This window comes from Lutjanus erythropterus, chromosome 4 (assembly GCF_056507025.1).
Source record: "Lutjanus erythropterus isolate fLutEry1 chromosome 4, fLutEry1.hap2, whole genome shotgun sequence".
NCBI lineage: Eukaryota > Metazoa > Chordata > Actinopteri > Lutjaniformes > Lutjanidae > Lutjanus > Lutjanus erythropterus.
In genome coordinates this window covers 15,546,318-15,567,952 of record NC_139320.1, presented here as the reverse complement: position 1 = coordinate 15,567,952, position 21,635 = coordinate 15,546,318, and the positions used below count along the sequence as shown (strand labels likewise).

Here is a 21,635-nt window from a genome sequence, read left to right as displayed (position 1 = left end):
CATGTAAAAACAATACGACTATACACATTTTGTGCTTAGCTGTAACCCCTCTGCTTGTCCTGATCATCAGCTTGTTAAAGAGATAAGCTTATCTTCAAAGTAACAACAATAATAATAATAATAATACCTTTAAGGTAACTAGCTATGCTTTAATTAAACACATTCTTCAAAAATTAATAAAGACATTAATTCAACAAAGGGTGCTCTTTTGCAAGTGTGCAAAATTGGGGATTTAATACCATGCTATGAAAATACAACTCTGTTCTGTAGCTGTCTCACCAGGTTGTAGACAGCACCACCCTATGGTATAGAGGCTTTCCTGCATCTGGTTTCTGTAAACTGGATTAGGCCACCAACTGAGGTGTCAACTACCAACAAAGCAGGCAGTTGCCCTGACTTCCCACGGGACCCATCAGCTGGTTTGAGGTAATTTGGTTAAAGTAAATTTTCATTTGGTACATACACTATTAAATCATCTGAAATTATGTATCCCCAAAGACAGGCCCTTCATTACCTAATTTCAAGGTCCTGATTTGTGTATCACCCCTGTGTCAAAATCTAGTTTGGAAGAAACAGCAGAAAACTTAGAGTCAGGAAGTATACACAAAGTAACAAAAGTACAGAAGTAACTGGGAGTACTGGATGGTTTTCTTGGGCTCTAAGCAAAATATAATAAAGCTGCCATATACCATACAGTCTGTTCTGTGTTTTGTAGGCTACTTGAAGAGTAACTGGAGACAACAGGGTACATATTGCTCAGGGAGTCAAAAGGAAAATGATCACTGGGGCCCAACAGCTCATCTTCTGCAGCAGACTGATCCATGCTTTTAGCCAATTAGTAGAGATAACTGACCTCATCAAACTCTGTGTGAAGATGAAAAAAAAAACCCTTTTCTCTATAGAATCCAATATCATTAACAAAATGTCAACTGCCATATAATTCATAAGAACAATGACTACTGAAAGACCTTGGAATATATCTGGTTCCCTTGAGAGCAGCTGTAATGGAACGTTGTTATGCAGTAGATGGATAATTATCAGCCTATTATAATCTTATCATATTAGTCCAATAGCAATATTATTCCATTTCTCATTTGGCTTCTCCCAGAATGTATCACTGACACTGCTGTAGAGATGACAAACACAGACACAAAAAAATACTGCAAGAGAGCTACACAGCCATCGCAACATCCTTTTTACACCTTAGGTCTTATGTCAGACATTTTTTGTGATTGACTCGCACCAAATTATACACAGCTGTTGTATTTTTAATGTCTCCAAACATTTCAAGATGAAGACCATGGCTGTGCCACAGAGTGTCATACAAAAATCCAGTCCAAACTTTGTGAAAGGACTGAATTATGCAGGAAATATACTCTTATGCCATGTTAACAATAAGGTACAATATCGTATCAAATATATCATTTTGCACATTGTAATAGTTTTCATCTTGATGAAACTCTTCATATTTACTATGACAACAATGTACATATCACTTCAGGCAGAAAAAAAAAACAAAATAAGGGATGAAAACAACATAAATGAACAAAATAAGAGAAAATACATTTTCTAAATAAGCTGAAAACTAAATAATACTAATTGATTAATAATTAATAAAACTAATTGACTTAAAATCGATCAAAAAAAGCGGGAATGAGGATTGCAAACCTAACAATAATAATAATAATAATAATAATAATAATAATAATTTTCTCAATAAAATAAAATAATTAACAACATATTTGAAATGTTTTATCATAATAACGAATTATTAAGAGTAAAACAGTGAGTGACATTAGTGGTATTGAAAACAGAATTTAAATCCGACATAATAAATATTTATTAGTTATAAACATCCACATAGCTGGAGATTAAAGAAATCCCTGGATATATTTTATGTAAAGTTCTGAAAGGAACTATTTTGTCTTTCTTAGGAATAAAAAAATGTATTTTTTCCAATATATTTGTAGAGTAGGGGATTCACATGACGTCATGACGTCCCAGTTCGTTTGTTTACTGTCTGAGCGTGGAGCGGGGAGGGGGAGCTAGTGGCACAACATTTTCACACTGTAAAGACACTGTGCATCTCTTCGCTCTCTGCTCGAGAAATACTTACACAATGCCACGACACCGCGAACACAGGCCGTGACAGTTTCTTATGCTGAGAAGACTTGGAAAAACACTTGGTGCTATTTTATTTTTAACACGACGCTGGAACTGACTCCGATATGAAAACATGGAGCTGCCTGACCAACCATGCTAACGTTAGTGCGGCTAACTAGCAGCCTCCCAGGCTTTGGCGTTTCAGGTGAAGAGGAACTGACCATTGTCATCCCTTTGTCTTGAAACTGATTTCAAAATCGACAGCTCGGAATTAAAACGGATGCTAAAACACGGAGGGGGCTCGCCTTTAGCTGATGTAAACATCTCACAGTCTTTTTCGCTTGTTAGTTACCAGCTGCTGTTATTGTCGGTCCGCCATAGCTGGAAAGTGGCACCGTTAAGCTAGCAAGCTCACTATCCGAGTGGCTGAATGGGGTGGAGTTTTCATTAGAATAACATTAAGCGTCAGTTGTTTGTTTCGGAAGACGTGTCAGACAAAATGGTGTTAAGGAGTTGCTGGAAATCTCGACATAAAAACAGCCCCGGACCTGCTGCTTGTTGGATCCGATCGGGACTGGCAGTCTTGCTCTGGTTGTGTGTGACCCAGTTTACATGTGGCATTGGGGCGGTGGGTGAGACCAAAAATGTGGTCCAGAAAGACGCAGAGTTTGATGTCACCTACAATGTCACAGTCACAAGTGAAAACCAAACAATCTATGCTTTCAATCACACTGTCTCCAGGAATAAGGTGAGTTTACATCGTCAGACGAGTACATTCGTTTTTCCTCTTAATAATACCAAGAAATACAGAGTGTAACGTGATCTTTCCTCTTTGTCCTGTATTTGGGTTTCAGACGGAGGGAGTGCGTGTGTCTGTGGATGTGTTGTCACATGGTTTCGAGAGTCCTATTCTGTTTGTGGTGCGACAGAAGCAAGCTGTGCTGTCTTTTCAAGTCCCACTCATACTAAGAGGCCTGTGAGTATCCAACCTGGACTTATCTGTCCAGCATGATCGTAAAGAAAATCATGTAGATTATGTTCTACAACACCCCATGAACCACTTCTGAACGTTTACAATCCAACAATATTTCTATTTCTTTGGATTACTGGTCTTTGTAAATAATATTCTATAACTGGTAGAGTAGAGCTGAGATTAGCCCCAGTATACAGTATGTTTTGTGTGGCTGAGAATGTCTCACATGTTGTCTACCAAGACTATGGTATATACTTTAGGGACAGTGTTTTCTCAACTCTGGTCCTCAAGTACCCCTGCCCTGTATGTTTTCGATGTTTCCCTGCTCCAACATACCTGATTCAAATGATCAGATTGTTGTCAGGATTCTGCAGAGGTTTGATGATGAGCTGATCATTTAAATTGGGTGTGCTGGAGCAGGGAAACATCTAAAACATGCAGGGCAGGGGTACTTGAGGACCAGGGTTGAGAAACACTGCTTTAGAAGACCATAAAAAACACATAGATCTAGCATAATTCATTATTAATCTGCATCTATTTCAGTTAATTAGTTTGAGTAATTATTTTAACAAAAAAGTTTAAATTCTGGCTTCTTTAATGTGAAACATCTTTGGGTTGTGGGCCAAGCAAGACATTTGAGGACATCATCTTGGGCTTTGGGAATCGCTGGTCAACATTTTCCACCATTTTATAGACCAAAAACTAATCGATTAAATGGGAAAAATAATCAACAGATTTATAGATCATGAAAATACTTGTTAGGTGCAGCCCTAATGTTGATAAATACAGTACGTGTCAGGCCTTCCCTAGCACAACTTTTTTGAGTAACACGGTCAGTCGTATATGGTAAATGTGGAACATGCACTAATGTATGGAATTCAAATGGAATGATCTGCACAGTGAAGGGGAACACATTAGCTCTAGGTACAGATGTGTCATGACATTTTGTCACGATGACTAAACTGACTAAATCAATTGTAAGTGGACTGTAAGGCAGGTCTCCACAACACAGAAGGCCTACTCTGGCCTTAATATGTGTCAACCTAACTGCACACATGTAGATAGTACAGTACAGTACAGTTAAGTACAAAATAAACATTTGCAACTTCAGTTCATGCAGTGAAGTTAATGTTCTTGTTTGCTGTAGAGAGCTGCATGTGTATTTAAATGCCTCGTTTTTCCAGTACAGTAGTTGTATCAGGACATTTGTTAGAAATGTAGTCACTGTTTCTTTCCTGGATAGAGTTAGCATTCAGGTCAGCTGTTTATGTTCTTTGTGGGTAGTAAACTACAAAATGTACAGCCTGTAATACACTCTGGACTGTCCCTCAGTCATTATCAGGCACACAGCTTCTGTAATCTGCCTTAATCAGGTAGGATTTCGTAACAGGTCAGAAGTTCGGTTGTTTATTGGCCATTGGCCAACATCTGTGATGTGATCTGTGTGTCCACACTTTGAGGTAGTCTGTGTGGTTGTGCAACAGCAGAACTTTCCCGTCATTGTCTTGCTGATGTGGTCTCACGCCCGGGTGTGTTGGAGCTGATCACTAATGAACCTTGGAATCTCACTTCCTCTTCTGAGATCCACCAGTGCTGATCGGAAGATGCAACAATTTACTGTCAATACTGCAAATAAAATCAGAGTGGTGTTACTTCTGTTTTACATGGTTCCTGTCACATGCTCTCTTTAAGGGAATCTTCCTTCATGTACTGAGCTGTGCCATGTGCATTTTGCAACATTTTCTCCAACTGGGTTTTATTGATTTTGCCCATAGTTTATTGAAGATGCATTATCTAATTAAGTCACCTGACCGTGAAACAGCAATCCTTGGGAATGCATACTCTTATAATATTAAAAAAGACTAAGTAGACATAGAAGACTTTCAGTAGACATAATAATATGAAATCTAATTTCTTTTCAACAAATACAAATTCAAGGTCGTCGTAGTTAATTGCAAAACTCAGACCATTTTCTTGTTCTTTCTTTTGGTTTGTCAACCAGTCTCTTTCACTCTGTCTCTCTTTCTTCAGCTACCAGAGGAAGTACCCTTACAATCATGTGGGCCGAACATTGTGCCAGCCTCCAACCCGGGCTGCCTCTGAGACCCAGTACTTCTTTGTGGACGTGTCTACCCTGTCCAGCCAGGGTACAAACTACCAGCTCAGGGTCAGCCGTGTTGAAAGCTTCACCCTGCAGTGAGTCTGATATAATCACACAAATGCACTACATATTAACTGCCTGGATTCTCACCTTAACAGACTGAGGATGGGTATTATAGTAACCAACCTATAACTTCTGGTATGCCTGACATGTTTCATTGTTACTTTGATTACAGGACAGACAAGAAATTCAGCTTCACCGCCTCACCATCCCAACCTCAGGTATACAGCTCGATACCATAGTTTCGTGTGACTATAAGTGTGACAGTGAGTTGTACTTGACAGCAAGGAAGTTTAGTCACAGAAGGTTGCAGGCAGACAGGGTGAGAGTAGAGGTGGAGATTACAAATGATGAGAAACATGAGAGAAATTGTGGAAAGTCCAACATACTGCCTTTTGTAGCACCTCTCAGATGAACCTTGTTTTAGTCACTCAGTACATCACATTATCTGCTCTCAATAATCAGGCAGATTAAAGACACACTTCTTGAATTGGTTTACTTTACTTGCTTATTGTGTTTTAGCAGTTCATACTTTGCTTGTCATTTTTACTGCATCAATTCTACTTTATTTACTATGCCCTATCTTTTGTTTTTATGTCCATGTAAAGCACTTTGTATCAACTCACCCCTGTGCTAATGTGAGGATGGTTGAAAATCTCCAGTTCACAAAACATGTGAATGGTGACCAGTTTTAAAATGTAAAAAAAAAAAAAGAACCATTCACTTCAATTGTACTGGATTTGGCTGCAATGCTGTTCTCTGCTGAAACCCCGGGAGTGTTTTATGAACTGGAGATCTTCACCCATCTTCACATCAGCACAGGGGTGAGTAGATATTGAGTGAATTTTCATTTTTCAGTATTGTTGTTGTTGTTGTTGTTGTTGTTTGTTTCATCATGTTGTTACATCCTCCATACTGTACACTAGAAAGAGAAGAAAGACAGGAAACAGTAAAAGGATTGATCTTGTCTAAATCAGTGTTTTCTAATCTCCCTTCCTGACTCTTTATCTTTTTCCTCTTCTTTGTCTTGGCCTGTTTCTCTCAGTACTTCAAGTATGTCTTCCCGGATGGGGTGGACACTGTGATCGTCAAGGTCAACTCAGACATGAACTTTCCCTGCTCCGTTATGTCCGTACAGGACATCCAGGTATAATAGCTTCCCTTCTCCCTCGCCTCCAACCAGGCAGTTGCTGTCCTCAAGTGGCCCCCTGGTAGTGTGGTCAGCATGCTGTGACGCTCTTGAGCCACATGAGGGCATACCCGAGTTCATTACAGTAGTGTCAGTGCAATGCAAAGCAGTTGTTGTCAATTTTATGGTTTTCTGAGAGGATTTAGCTGAAATTTTACTTCTTTTTATTCTTTCTATTTTCCATGCTTAATAGCACTGTGGTCTGTTTTATGTAATACTGTTCATGTCTTGTTCCTTCTTGCCTTTATTTTTTTAAATAACTCTCTGTAACTTTCTTTTCAGTGCCCTGTCTATGATCTTGACAACAATGTGGCCTTCATTGGGATGTACCAGACTATGACCAAAAAAGGCGCAATCACTGTGCAGGTAGTGTTTGGCACACAGTCACAAATGTTTCTGAGATACAGACAAGCCTTATGAGAAAGCCAAAGGTTTATTTTGATTAATTTTTTTTATTATCAATTAATCTGCCAATTATTTTCACCATTAATTGATTATTTGTTTAAATATATATATAAAAAAAGAAAAATCCTCATCACAATTCCCCAGAGGGCAACCTGACGCCTTCATTTTCCTTTTTTGTGGCACCAACAGTCCAAAATCTGAAGACTTGGCATTTACTTTCACAAATTACAAAAATTAGAGAGAAAAGCAGAAAATCCTCACATTTAACAAGGTGGAGCCAGGAAATATTAAACATTTTTGGTTACAAAAATGACTGAAATGATCAATGAAATCGATTATCAAAATAGTTGGCAATTAATTTTCTTTTACTAAACTAAAGCTGATATAACCAGATTATTTTTTATGTCACTGGCAAAGATTCAGTAATTATAAAATTATAGTTGAAGTGGTATGAAGAAAACTAGACTTGTGCTCCACCTCTCGGCTGTTGTCAAGCTTCAGAAAATCTAGCCAGGGACGGGAGACTTCGGCCAGTCAATGGTTGGTAGATAGGTGATTGTTGACTCTCTTCCCCAAAATACAAGTATTTGATGACCTGAGAATGAAAATTAACAATCAGCTCCAGAATCACTTACTGCACATTTAATTGACTAATCATTGCTCCTCTACCCTGTTAGCACACAAACAGAGCCACATCATATCTCCGCATGTCTCTTCCTCTTTCTAGAGAAAAGATTTTCCCAGCAACAGCTTCTACGTGGTGGTAGTGGTAAAAACAGAGGACGAGGCGTGTGGGGGCCCACTGCGCTTCTACCCTCTCCGTCCTGATGAGCTCATCGACGCAGGCAACCGCACAAAGGTTCTTGATGTGGTAGTCTCCCCCGCTATCAGCTGTAAGTCACATATTTACAAATATGTACAGTTTAGACTGAGGAACAATTACGTGAACCCAGTGAGGAAAAACATGTAATTTCCCCAAGAGGGATTATAAAGTATGTCTTCTTTTTCTTTTTTTTTAATATGGATTTGTTTTACACCATAGACACACTTTTGCCAAATTGGACCAAAAAGCATTTTTAAATGTCTACAGCTAAAAAAAAACTGTCAGGTTAAATATCAGTTTCATGATTGTGCGATTGCAGTTGAAGCTTCTTTGGCGTATGTCAGCAAAATATGCAATGCATCTCTGGCAAAACAACCATCTTTCTGGGAGCGACATTTTGAATAAATTCTAAAAGTGATGGATACAGTTCTGAACTGCATTTTGCATATTGTGTATATGACTGTAGGTAATGGTGCTAGATCATTTTTTCAGTATGCAGTGCAGTAAAGGTCATGCAGCATCAATGTTTGAATAGGCTTACAGTAAATATATCTGTATTCACTGTCTACAGCGGGGGTGTATGTGAAGGGCATGCTGTTCTGTCTGGGTATCTTCCTCTCCTTCTACCTGCTCACCTTGCTGGTGGCTTGTCTGGAGAACATACGGTAAGATTTTGCACTTTTACTCAGCAACCAAAACAACAGTAAGGCTATGTTCACACTGCAGGCAGTTTTTTTTCATGACAGTGTGAACAGTACAAATCACATGGAATCTGATCTTTTCAATTCTCATTTGGGCAAACTTTCATATGTGGTCCTAAATCAGATACAGGTCTTATTTTTTGCAATGCAATCTCAGTGTGAACAGTCACATTGGAATTAACTTTTATGTCACTCACTCGCCTAAAATTTCTTGCCACAAGACCTTGTAGAGACAGATGTAGCTAAAAGTAGGGCTCCAACTAGAGATCCATTTTTACTGTCATACAACTGCGTGTTGTATCTTAAGTCTTTATTATTTTTTAGTTATTGTTCTTTTGGGCATGCAGGTCAGTTCACAACTGTGACCAGTTTACACTGAAATTTGATATTTCAAGATCATGTGAACAGTCAAAAAAAAAACATCTGAGCAATGAATTCAGTTTGAGCGTTAAGGCTTGCCGTGTGAACGTAGCCTTTGTTTCTGCATCCACCTCACACGCACATGCTTGTTTTACTGCAGAGATATTTGCATTTGTGAATCTAAAAAGTCTTTGTTTTGTAGTGAGACATACATCTCCCTCTGCATCTCCCCTGTAGCCACAGATGGTCCTCATTAACACTGTGACAGAGACAGTTTTATTAGCTTTCATTTTGCTTGCTTAAATTTGGTTAAAGGCCAGAGAGATAATTTAAGCACTTATAGGAAAAAAAACAGTAATTACAGGTTCATAAAGTTCAAACCAGTAGTTGTTGTTGGTTCCAGTTCAACCCAGGGGTTTGGATCGCTTATCAAAGGTTTATACACCTGCACCACAAGAGGAACACTATACTGAATACAAATGATGTGAATTAGCATGTTTTCCTCTCTGTTTCTGCAGAATGAGTAAGAGGAGAGAGGTGTTTCAGAATCCTGCTGACATGTCGCCTGCTGAGACAGGTAACCCAGCAACTAGCTATGATGGACTGGCCCATTAGGGGCTCGTTAGAGGGTGTGTGGAGCATACCATTGTCTTAAAGTCATGATCCTGTGCTGTAGACTAGATATCATAATATATATCTAATGTTAACTACACTTAATAGCCAGTATAATAATCATGTAACTCCTTAGCTTTTTATGTAGAATTTAACGTGCGTTTTTTACCCTCTCTCTCCCTCATGCTAATGTGTGGTTCAGCCTCTCTGCTTGGGAAGAATGGAGATGGTATACCGACACATTTACTCCTATCTTGCACTTACTGCCCTGTCTCACACTGTGTTGTGGCTTGTCTGCAGATGCTTTGCATGTATTCGCTCACATACTATAGCTGCCTTGTCATATAAATAGCAGTAAGGAAGGACGATGTGATTGGTCTGTGCAGTAATACAAACATTGGCACTATTTCAGACTCTTAAATCTTTTGAGGTTGCGTCATAGAGATACAGATACACCTGGGGACAGTTAACCACAAAGTACTGCAGTCCTCTTATTTTGCCTGTTTTTGTCATAGTGGTATCTTCTGCTCCTCCTCACAGTGAGGCATAAACACACAAGTGTTTTACATTATAGTCAATAATGCTAACATAGACCAAAGACAGCATAAAATGTTCTATGAAGAAACACTGGAGATAACCAAGGAGATAAATGTGCACACTGCTAATGTGGCTCTTCAGCTCAGTGTGTGTCTGTATCCGTTCACCGCAGCGTATGCTGACATGATTTGATTTTAAACCGCTCAAAGCTTACGTTTTTAAACAATCCACTCTCACTGCAGCAGTCACCCCTCCTCACAACAAATCAGCCTCTGCACCATTCTGCACTCACATTTTCACCCATTCTAAAGACTAAAACTTTTACCTACCTACCTACCTACCTTACCGCAGTTTTTTGTACTGGATCCCTGTATGTGTTGTTGTCTCTGTGTTTATGTACTAACATTTCAGCTGCAGTGGTGTTTTAGTATACAGACTTTAAGGGATAGTTAATATCCGAGATGGTTATGTGAAATACTTATCAATGGTCAGTGTAGTAACTACAGTTGATGGCACGATGATATGCCGAAAAGCAGAGAGGAATACAGGCATTGAAGCTAAGCAGTGTACTTGTTGTGGACAAAGTCGGCAACAAAATGTATTTAACTACTTAAAAAAAAAAAAAGAAAATCAGTGTTTTTCACGGCATTTGGAGCAGGCAGCCATCGCAGCCAAATGTTAATCGCTGCGTGAGAGAGTGCTGGCCAGGGTGAGCTCGATGTCATTGAAAGTAGAGCTGCCTTTATGCATGTTATTCACAGCCTATAACACAGCTGTGCCATGTACTACAATGCCAAATAACTGTACCAAATCCAGACATCTCTGAGCAGTTACTTTGAAAGAAACGCAGTTCAATATACTATATACTTACTTATTGCTTTCTATACCGCTACTCCTCCTGCTTCCACAAACAGGGGGCATGATGATATCCACCAACTGTAGGTGATATATTGACTATGAATAAGTACCTCATACAACACTACTTCAAATAATCCAAACTGTCCCTTCAAGTTACTAACCAGTAGTGGTTGTCCTGGTGCTTGTTTGTGTTTGTGCATTTTGTTAACAAATGCTGAGCTGGGAGTTTTACATGTACATGTCTCCACAGGCAAGACTCCAGTCTCACCATATGAATATGGCTCCTACGGTGAGTTCTGCTCAGCTTTGGTTATGTCTTTGTTTGAGGAGACTGAATTAAATAATCATTTTTTCCTCCTCTTTTTCCTCTCCAGCCGACGATGGGAGCACACTCAGTTCAGAGGCTATCACCGACAGCGCCACATCAACTGACAACAACTATGGATACATGGGTATTCACAAACACGCACACCCACAGTTTTTTCTGACCCACCACTGTCGCTTTGCAGTATGTCTCCACAGCCTGGTTTGCAGTTAGCTTCCTGCGAGCACCTGTGGTCCCTCATTGGTTTTCTGTGTCTTTGTTCATCAGGACAGGAGCCTTTCAAACGTCGCCCAGTCCTCAATCACCTTTACCACATAGCCATCCGCATTGGTGACATGCTGCCACATAATTGGCCCAATCAGTTCAGAGATTTTCATCAAACCAATCAGTACCATGTGAATCATATATCAATGAGATTGAAATGAGATTGACAATGAAATGAACACAAAAGCATCATTGATAGCGCAAAGATGAAAGTACCAACAATCATTCTAATATTTCAGTTTAATATATTTGAAAATTTCAAAGAAATTCTAAAAGGTGTGATGTGTTTGAACACCTTTGCATCATTAATAAAATCTTTTAAATCCAGACATTCGTCTAAGTGATGAAATTGTCCCTGCATTGAATTCTTTTCTTTATTCCTCTCTTCCCTCCCTCCATCAGAGCGATCGCTTGACAGTGTTGGGCGAAGCAGGCAGGAGTCTCTGAGCTCTGTGGAGGAGGACGACTATGACACGCTGGACGACATCAACTCGGACAAAAACATTGTCCGCACCAAGGTACACCTCATCTCTCCATCTCAATACACACAACTGTTAGGGGAAATCACAGGTCATTGTAGTTAAGAAGAGATACTGATTATGTCCTGATGTATAAACGTCACCCTTCCTTGCTGTCACCATTGTATTTGATGACACTCCAGTAACAGTGTCCTCTCCTTTATACAGAAATTTCTATGTGTGTCTGACCTGGCTCGCAAAGACAAGAGGGTCCTGAGCAAGAAATACCAAATCTACTTCTGGTGAGGATGCTGGTTAATGACAAATAACCATTAAAAAGAAGAATCAACAGTACAATGACAAAGATTCCTTTACATCCCAGTCTGAGTCAGATGGATTCACAATTCATTAACCAACTCATAAATATCAGCATTTTGTGATTATGAATTCTGTGCTGAGATTATTAAATTAAATTAGTAAAACTAAACTAGTAAGAACAGTTACAGTAATAAAATTATATGATTATGTATTGGTTACAGAAACCTGTCATCACAAGTGACCCTTCCTTAGTCCCGCCCCTTTTGGAACCTCAGTCAACTTTCTCCTTTCCTGTTTTCTGTACTTAGATATGCTGTGTGCTGGGTTTCTCTATGTAGAAAAGAAAAACAAATTTTTAAGATGGTTAAAAGATGTTGCTGCAGGGCCTGTAAAAGTTAGCTCAAGTTAGCAATGTTAACTAGCTAGCTAATCTACATCAGTCATTAGCTACCTAGTGAGAATTATTCTGAGGTGAAACACTTGCTAAGTAGCCAGTTAATCTGCATCAGTCGTTTGTTAACATTAGCCTACCTAAGATGTGACTTTTACAGGTTCCTCAGCAATACCTTTTAACCGTCTTTAAAATGCGTTTCCTTTTCAACATAGACAAGCCTGGCACATTGCATATCTTAAGTACAGGAAACAGGAAAGGAAAAGTTTGCAAGGTTCCCTGGGTACCAAGCATGCTAGACTGCTATTGGAGCACAGAGCAAAAAGGGGTGGAAGTTAGGAAAGGCAAAATTATGAACATGTCACTAACACTTAATGACAAAAATCATAAACATTCATAAAGACTTCATGTTTCTGACAGGTGTCATGTTAGTCTTATGCACACCCCTTCAAATTAAGTGTCATTCAGTCAGTTATGTCATTTGTAATGCAAAGTTGACATTGTTTTAGATGTCCTTGTTACGACAACTTGACATTAACCAAGACAACACAACCTGTCATAAACATAACAGTAAATATGACATTCAAACTTAAGGAAACTATTTAGTTTTATGTGTTAATATTACATTAAACTGTTAAATGTGGTTGACTTTTCATCAAGATGTCATTAAAAACTAAGCTAAGTAGTTTCTTTAAGTTTGATATTTAAGTCTGCTATGGCATGTTCATGACAGGTTATGTTGTCTTGGTTGAAGGACTAATGTGTGACAGGGATTTACTGGCAGAATATGAAATGTAATATTAAAAAGTATGTTTTCATTAGTGTATAATCCCTTTAATATAAGAATTGTTTTGTTACCTTAGAATCAGCCCTCTATTTCTACAGCGCCATACCTCTTCCATGGAGGCTGCCATGTTGCACCACCATGTTTCCGTAGTAGCCCCAGGACAGAAAAACCCAGACACTGGCTCTAGAGAAGGCCTTTTGTGTTTTTGGCAGCTCCATGGCCACCATAGATTCTCCCACACGCTTTGTATTTGCAATCTGGCAAGTTGTCATCACAAAGACGTCTCAAACAAGTCAGCTGGGAATTAAAAATGACATACTTGACTAAACGACATTCCTATAGGTTATAACAATATCATATGCACACGCCTTCAAATTAAATTTTATCAGCAAGTCTAATGATTGTCTTTTCTGCAGGAACATTGCTACTATTGCTGTGTTCTACGCACTGCCGGTCATCCAGCTGGTCATCACCTATCAGACGGTGCGCTAATATGACAATAACTGTGATATATACAAGTTATGACTTAAAAAAGTTTGTTTGTGTAGAGACAAATTGTGAAAAAACATCAACACCGATGTTAAACCGACTCTCTGCTCCTCAGGTAGTCAATGTCACTGGAAACCAAGACATCTGCTTCTACAACTTCCTGTGTGCCCACCCCCTGGGAGCTCTCAGGTGTGTGGTTAGTTAGGACACGTCATGCCCAAATGTGTTATTACAACCACCATAGATTGCATATTAGTGTTTAAAGCATTGTAATGACTGATTCTCAACTGCTGCCCTGCACAGCGCATTCAACAACATCCTCAGTAACCTTGGCTACGTGATGCTGGGGCTCCTCTTCCTCCTTATTGTTCTCAAAAGAGATATCGTCCACAATCGCGCCCTGGTCCGCAACGATCTCAATGCGCTGGTAAGACATGCACACACACAGATGTAGATGTCACAGATAAATAAAGCTAAAACAATGTGTGTGTCATCCATCATTGGCTGTGGCTTGTGTTGAGACACTCCACTCTGTGATGCGCAGTAACAATACCTCTTTGCTTTCTAACATGATCGTAAACTACAGGTGCAGACATCTTGCTGCATAAATAAATAGGAAATATTGAGGGGAAGATGCAGACACACCCAGACATGTGCATTAAGAATAAAGAGCCAGATGTATTATTTATTGGACATGATTGCTCAATCATTAGTTCGATTTTCCTCTCTCCCACCCCTCAGGAATGTGGTATCCCAAAGCACTTTGGTCTGTTTTATGCCATGGGGACGGCTCTGATGATGGAGGGCCTGCTCAGTGCCTGTTACCACGTCTGTCCAAACTACACCAACTTCCAGTTTGGTAAGACCAATTCAAGTTGTTCTATTTGTGTGTTGTTTTTTCTTTACTATTTCAGTGCCCTGATGACATTTTGGATTTTATATAATTTCCATGTAAATAAAGTATATAGGCCAATATATTGATATCAAATTTTTTAACTCCCTAATATCAGTATGGACGTCGCCTCCAAAAATCCAGTATTGGTCAGGCCCTAATCACTAACTTGATGGTTCAGTGTAAAAGCTGTATCCACCATACAGCTTTCTGTCATTTCTTTGACATGATATACAACATTTTTAATGCAGTGGAATTTGATCGTTGAGAGTTTTGATTCTACTCGCTCTGATGTCACTTTAAAGGAAAAGGAAGATCTTGGATTCAGTTTCCTTGAGCTGTCTGTGAAGATATCCAGTATCTGCAATTTGATTTTGAACACTTTTTTGCCAGTTTACTCTGTTCAGGTTTATATGCTGGGGTCTAACTGTAATTTAGAAATGAAAATGTCTAAAGATGCTTACCACATAGAATGTGCAATACAGTACAATCTCTGCACGTCATGTTTATTTGTATCCCAGAATCCCATGATTAGAGCTGGTGATTTGCAATTAAGACAATAAATCTGAACTGTAATTCAGTGACAGCAGTCTGCAATGTTTTCCTTCGTATTCTTTGATAATAAATAGTATGATAATGGTAGATTTGCCTGTTGTAACGTTTCTGCATTTCTTCACAGACACCTCCTTCATGTACATGATTGCTGGACTGTGTATGTTGAAGCTGTATCAGAAGAGACACCCAGACATCAACGCAAGTGCTTACACGGCCTATGCCTGTCTGGCTGCGGTCATCTTCTTTTCCGTGCTGGGAGTGGTACGTGCAAAGATACATGATGGTATTGACCACGCAAAAATACACACAGACGTTTCTTAATGTTTGTGACGGTCTGTTGACAGGTATTTGGGAAAGGAAACATGGTCTTCTGGATCGTTTTCTCAGTGATCCACATTCTAGCCACTCTCCTCCTCAGCACACAACTTTACTACATGGGCCGATGGAGGCTGGGTAAGATCACAGGAAGAAGCATGAAAACTTAACCTATCTTTATATCTTTTAGCACTTGGAAGTCCTTGGTGTGCTTTAATGAAAAGCTACTTTTGATTAATCAATTAGTTGTCAACTATGAAAATAGTAACTATATTGATAATTAATTGTTTTGAGTCATTTTTAAAGAAAAAAAAAGTATTTGGTCTTCTCTGACAGTAATCTGACTATCTTTGGGTTGTGGACAAAACAAGACATTTGAGGACATCATCTTGGGCTTCAGGAAACTCTGATCATCATTTTTCACAATTTTCTGACGTTTTATGGACCAAACAACTAATTGATTAATCAAGAAAATAATCAGTAGATTAATCAATTATGAAAATAATGTTAGTTGCAGCCCTCGTGCATAGAAATATCATTTTAATGTCAATTTAAAGTGTCACCTTGACATTTACACTATGGGAGCCGTGTATTTGATCCTCAGACTTTAAACTAGTGTAGTCACTGCAGTTAACACTCTGTCTGTGTCTACTGTGTCAGACTCTGGGGTCCTGCGCAGGGTGGTGTACATCATCTACACAGACTGCATCAGACAGTGCAGTGGACCCATGTACATTGTGAGTAATGACCAGAAATGTCTTTATCAGTATGTTTTAAGTGCTGTTATGAGTTTTCAAGCAGTCATCATGTTCAAGTTTTTTCAGTTTATACAAAGAAACTGGAGATGCACTCAGATCTTCAGATGTCAGGTGAAAAAATGAAAATACTGCCTCAAAGTCTTTGAAAATTTGGCTTTGAGTAGTAAAAATGAATATATAATATCAAAGCTGAGTGTCATGAAGCTTCCAAGAAATCTGAGTGAAAATAAATGTTCAACTACTACAGCTCAGTTTTCTGTTCAGACCATTTCCCAAGACTGTGTAGGCGTGACAGATCACGTTTTGATTGATATGTTGCTCAGTACCAGTACAGAAGCTGAGCAATGTTCTGCTGTGGACGGGGTCAGCAGCAAAATGTATTTTAGCCACCTAAAAAATTCAATATCAGTTTAAGTGTATGCTATAATTAGGATATTTTCACTGCTTTACTGCTCTTAGCCTCTTTCCAACAGGAAACCAAAGCCACCATCTATGTTGTCATTAAAGCCACCAAGACTGCTTTGACAAAAAAGTAATTTTATTTTTTAGGACACAGGAGTTTCTGGTTTACCACACTTGAGTTCAGATCTGAGCAAATTTCAGATGCTGCGGATCCAGGCAGTGTTAAGTGTCAAAGTAGTCTGGAGCACTTTCAGTTCTCTGCAGACTCAAAAAGGCAAATTAACTGGGAGCAGAGAGATTCTGTTATTTCAGTAATAAATGTTCAAGCATAACCACATACAATTCAAACCCAGTATCAGGAAAGTGTACAAAAACTTAAATGACAGTATGACAAATTTGGATTAAAACTAATTTTCAACACTTTTTAGATGCTTATTTTTCTGTACATATGACCCTAAATTACACAGTTAGAAGGCTGTTGTGGATTTGTGGCTTAGAGCAGCTTTAAATTGTAAATAAATCACTGTGTCCTGTATTGTCCTTATTACCTGCTTGTAAATCATCCCTCCTCCTACGTCTTTCTGACAGGACCGGATGGTTCTGCTTGTAATGGGGAACATAGTCAACTGGTCTCTGTAAGTAAACTGCATAATTCTTCTTTAAAAATATCAATTAAAATATATAGCGCAGGACTAAATGATATCATCTTCCTGCTCCTTCTCTGCAGAGCGGCCTATGGCCTCATAGAGAGACCTAACGACTTTGCCTCTTATCTACTGGCCATCGCCATCTGCAACCTGCTGCTCTACTTTGCCTTCTACATCATTATGAAGGTGTGTGCGCTTGCATCCATATTTTAAGTAGATTTATAAAGGACCAGAAATGTTTTGTAAGCCTTTTTTTGTGTGTGTTTTTGTGTATTTAGCTGCGGAGCGGCGAGAGAATCAAGTGTCTGCCGTTGGTTTGTATTCTGTTCACGGCTGTGGTGTGGGGCTTCGCACTTTATTTCTTCTTCCAGGGTCTCAGCACCTGGCAGGTCAGTAACTCACACACACACACACACACACGAGAGAGTCACATAGAAGGAGCATTAGCTATTTTGCCCCTGAGAGCAAAAGTTGGGCCTCATGCAAGAACATTTTCTCTTACTGCAGCGTCAGATTCAGCTGTGCCTATGCATGTTTGAGTGTATGTTCATGAGAATTATAAATCAGCATAATTAACACCCCAGTAGTAGTACTATGATTCAGTGATTAAAGTCCTGTTTTCAGAAATCTATAAAGGAAAGTTTATAATTTTAACAGTATCAGCAGTGGAATTAATGGTGAAGTGAGTGATATTTAGGAAGATGGAATATAATATTCATATGAATGTTTTTATTGGTGTAAAATTACCTGAAAATAATAATCGTATTTTCATTTACTTAGACTGAGCTTTTTTTAATCTACATAAGCCGCCATTTTGCACCGCCATGGCTCTGCAGTAGCCCAGAAGGGACAACAGCCACTGTAGGTTCTCATATACACTTGACAGGTGAATTGTTTGAAATCTGTGATTTTACCAGTAGATGCCACTAATTCCTACACAGTGGTCCTTGAAGGGACCTACTAAAGCTGAGGAATGGGAAAAAATAACCCTATTAGTGCTATTAATGCCATGTCATGTGAGGATCGTACTGTCACTGAATAAAGGAAGGAATTCGTTCAGTATGAGAATGGCCAAAAAAACTTCTGACAACAGCAAGACTTGCTTGTCTTACTTGCTTACTGTAACAGGAGACAGGGTGGAGGCAGTGAACCTGCATGTGAAGATACAGCCTGACTGTAGGTAATAGACAATTTAATGAGGGCTATAAATACAGATAATTTTATCAAATTCAAAGTAAAGGATAACGAACAGGATAACATCGACAATCATTTATATATAAATCATTTATACAGGATTTTTAAACCTGAAATTCCAAGTAATGAAACATACAATTCATTAATTAGTGACAATGACTGCTACAATAGGTGTGGACCACTCGTAAATTGTGTATCGTACCAAAGAGAAAACCGTTGAATGCGGCAAATTCTTCTAAATCACTCGCACTGACCACTTAAAACACAAATCTGTTCATACGAGTGCTTCTTGCATGACGCCCATTGACTCTAGATATCTTGAATTCCTAGATCATGTGGCATGAGTTCACTGTGTCTGTCTGTGTGTGTGTGTTTCTTTCTGCTGACACAGAAAACACCAGCGGAGTCTCGTGAACACAACAGGGACTGCATCCTGCTGTCATTCTTTGACGATCACGACATTTGGCACTTCCTCTCCTCCATCGCTATGTTTGGATCTTTCCTGGTATGATCATGTTTGTCGTGTGTGTATGTGACTTTTAATGAATTTAGACATGCATTTTAAAATTGAAAAACGTCCTCCTGACTGTGTACAATTTGCATAATCCTAAAACAATAAATGTGAATAACAGGCAGGACAGTTAATGGGCTAGCTGATAGCTTAAAAAATGTGATATTTCAAATATAAAACTTCAGGAGATAGTTCACCCCAAAATTAGAAGTATATATTTTTCGTCTATTGCTGTCTGTCTGTCTAGATTTCTATTGTGAGTTGCAGAGTTTTGGCAATATTAGCCATTGAGATGTCTGCCTTTTAACGTTTTGAGCACCAAAAGCAGAGTGCCATTTACTTCCATTATATTAGAAAGAAGGCAGGCATCTTTGTGGCCGGTATCACCAAAATGAAGAACACCAAAACAAACTAGATGGATAAAAAACACTGTTGAACTGTCCCTTTAAGTATATTGTTGGAATGGAAATCTGCAAACAGGGGGCGCTTTGTTCTAACCCCTCACCTCTCCCCGTTCCCACCCAGGTCCTCCTCACCATGGACGACGACCTCGACACCGTCCAGAGAGACAAGATCTTCGTCTTCTAAGATTTGTCAGATCTGCTATGATGAGCTCAGCTCTTCCTCTCTGCCTTATCGCCACCTCGTTTGCGTCTCCTACATGTTCTTAAAAAAAAAAAAAAAGAAAAAGCACAGCCAGTAGCCTGTTTTTTTTCTCCAGGCTGTACAGTGGGCATCTTTCTGCCTCTCACAGCCAGTCAGCCAGTTGGGGATGGGCAGTAGCCCCTCCCTCCACCTGTACGGACACTTATGTGCCAACGAAGAGCTGCGTCGACGTCGAGTGATGCTGAAGTGTTTTGTCCTCTCGCTGCCATCATCAATATAACTGTTGTGATCGATGTTTACTTACTGCTGATAAAGATAATGTACACATTTGCTTAAAAAATTATCTGAATTAACTTATTTTATACTGTCCGCATTACATTTGACCTGCGAGTCAACAATGCATTTTGAAATGACTGTTTGTATGCTGTTTATATGCTGTGTGAGTGTTTGTACGGGTGTGAATGTGTTTACAAACATAAATGTGAGAAACATGTCTGTCAGTGGCCTTTAATGTTCTAATCACATTAGTCACATACTGTGCTCTGATTGGTCAGATCCTCTAGCCGTCCTCCTTCTCATTGGAGAATATAATGATTGTATTTACTTCTCGACTGCCCTCAAGTCTGAATGCGAAGAGGTTTTTTGCACTGTACTGTATGAAAAAAATGATTTTAATGTCAAACATTGCAATGAGCGGTTACTGAATAAAGGTCTCATTTTCATACAGTTCCTGTTCTGACCGTGACTGCTATCTTTAAACCTGATGAACCTAAACCTAATCTATGAATGTGAGCAACATGAGGCTGGCACACGTGAGGCCCTGCAGCATGGCAGGTTGTTCTCTGTGAAGAAAATGGTGTGGATATATAGATAAATGCTTCTTTGATCCTGAGGGAAATTCAGGACTTGTCTGTGTGTGTATGTACTTGCAAATAACAGGATCAGTAGACAAGAAATACATGAATATATAAAATTATATTTATTAAAATATTTTTTAGAAAAATACAGTATTTATTTACACAAATATATACACACAAAATACTTTTTTTCTACCTGCCTGCACACGTTAAAGTTTACACTAACAGCTGTGGAATATGGAGAACTAATTACAACTAAAGTGGCTTCACTTTTACAAAAACAATGATTGTAACAGTGGTGTCCGTTTCTGAAAGGCTTTAACAACACAAACTCAAGAAATTAGTCAAAACAAACAGTTCACAAACATCACATACAAAACCGATGGCATAAATACAAATGTAACCTGTCATGAAATGAAGCTTGAGCTCTTTAAAGCACAGCTGTTTAGTGGTATGTCCTGCCTGTAGCAGCGAACAGGTTGTGTTGTGCTGATAAGCTGTCAGTAGACCCAGACAGATGGAGCGCTCAGCTGATATTATTGGCCCAGTATTGGTCCAGCAAAACAATACTGGTTTATGTCAGCCTATGTTATTTGCAGAGTGCTTTATTTATTTATTTATTTTAGTTTCAGGCAGAGTTTTATGAACATTTAATCATTTTTTTTCTTAATTCTAGTTGTTGTATTTGCAGGGTTTCTGCAGGTCCATAATTGGTTTAACTGGTTATGAAACAGTCTCCACTTAATACCAATGTTTCTATATAACCTACACGAGGAAACAAGACCATCCACGAGATGATCATCTACTTAATGCTTGGCACCAAGTCGGATTCTCCTTGAAATCAGATGACACGAGCATGTGTTTTCATTTTTCCAAGCAAAGAGTAGCATATTAGCCAGTTAAAAAGGAGGAGGAGCTTTTTATTTAGATAATTATATTTTTAATGTTATATTTTGTAGTTGTTACGATGAAAACACGACTGCTTTTGTCCTCAAGGGCCTCCAACATTAACAAAATATTAAAATTCCTTGTAGTCGCTTTAACAAGTCCAAAGGTCTAAAATCCAATCATCCTAAGGTCTTAAAAATTGATTAGATCATGAAGTTAATGTTCCTTGAATAAAGTTGCATTAACAAATTGAAAC

General features: G+C 38.9%; 1 protein-coding gene across 4 annotated transcripts; it reads left to right on the top strand.

Moving 5' to 3' along the window:
• Positions 1 to 2,114: 2,114 nt before the first annotated feature.
• On the top strand, positions 2,115 to 21,038 carry sidt2 (SID1 transmembrane family, member 2). Of its 4 annotated transcripts, XM_084717100.1 has the most exons (27): positions 2,115 to 2,851; positions 2,958 to 3,079; positions 5,108 to 5,272; positions 5,413 to 5,458; positions 6,283 to 6,384; positions 6,709 to 6,792; positions 7,559 to 7,724; positions 8,226 to 8,319; positions 9,234 to 9,292; positions 9,530 to 9,556; positions 10,973 to 11,011; positions 11,097 to 11,174; positions 11,315 to 11,377; positions 11,714 to 11,829; positions 11,998 to 12,071; positions 13,682 to 13,748; positions 13,870 to 13,943; positions 14,058 to 14,181; positions 14,496 to 14,613; positions 15,326 to 15,462; positions 15,546 to 15,654; positions 16,177 to 16,253; positions 17,265 to 17,311; positions 17,404 to 17,509; positions 17,602 to 17,712; positions 18,909 to 19,022; positions 19,554 to 21,038. In XM_084717100.1, the coding sequence occupies exons 1-27, from the start codon at positions 2,603 to 2,605 to the stop codon at positions 19,614 to 19,616; spliced, it is 2,631 nt and encodes an 876-aa protein (XP_084573226.1). In that variant the 5' UTR covers positions 2,115 to 2,602; the 3' UTR covers positions 19,617 to 21,038. The 4 variants fall into 4 exon arrangements, with proteins under 4 accessions (XP_084573226.1, XP_084573228.1, XP_084573229.1 ...); XM_084717102.1 differs by lacking the exon at positions 9,530 to 9,556; XM_084717103.1 differs by lacking the exon at positions 11,315 to 11,377.
• Positions 21,039 to 21,635: the final 597 nt, after the last annotated feature.

Coding starts and splice junctions, on each gene's coding strand:
- sidt2 (XM_084717100.1), top strand. CDS start 2,603: ATGGTGTTAAGGAGTTGCTGGAAATCTCGACATAAAAACAGCCCCGGA. Junction 7,725..8,225: donor AGTCTCCCCCGCTATCAGCT/GTAAGTCACATA, acceptor CACTGTCTACAG/CGGGGGTGTATGTGAAGGGC. Junction 11,830..11,997: donor AAAACATTGTCCGCACCAAG/GTACACCTCATC, acceptor TCCTTTATACAG/AAATTTCTATGTGTGTCTGA.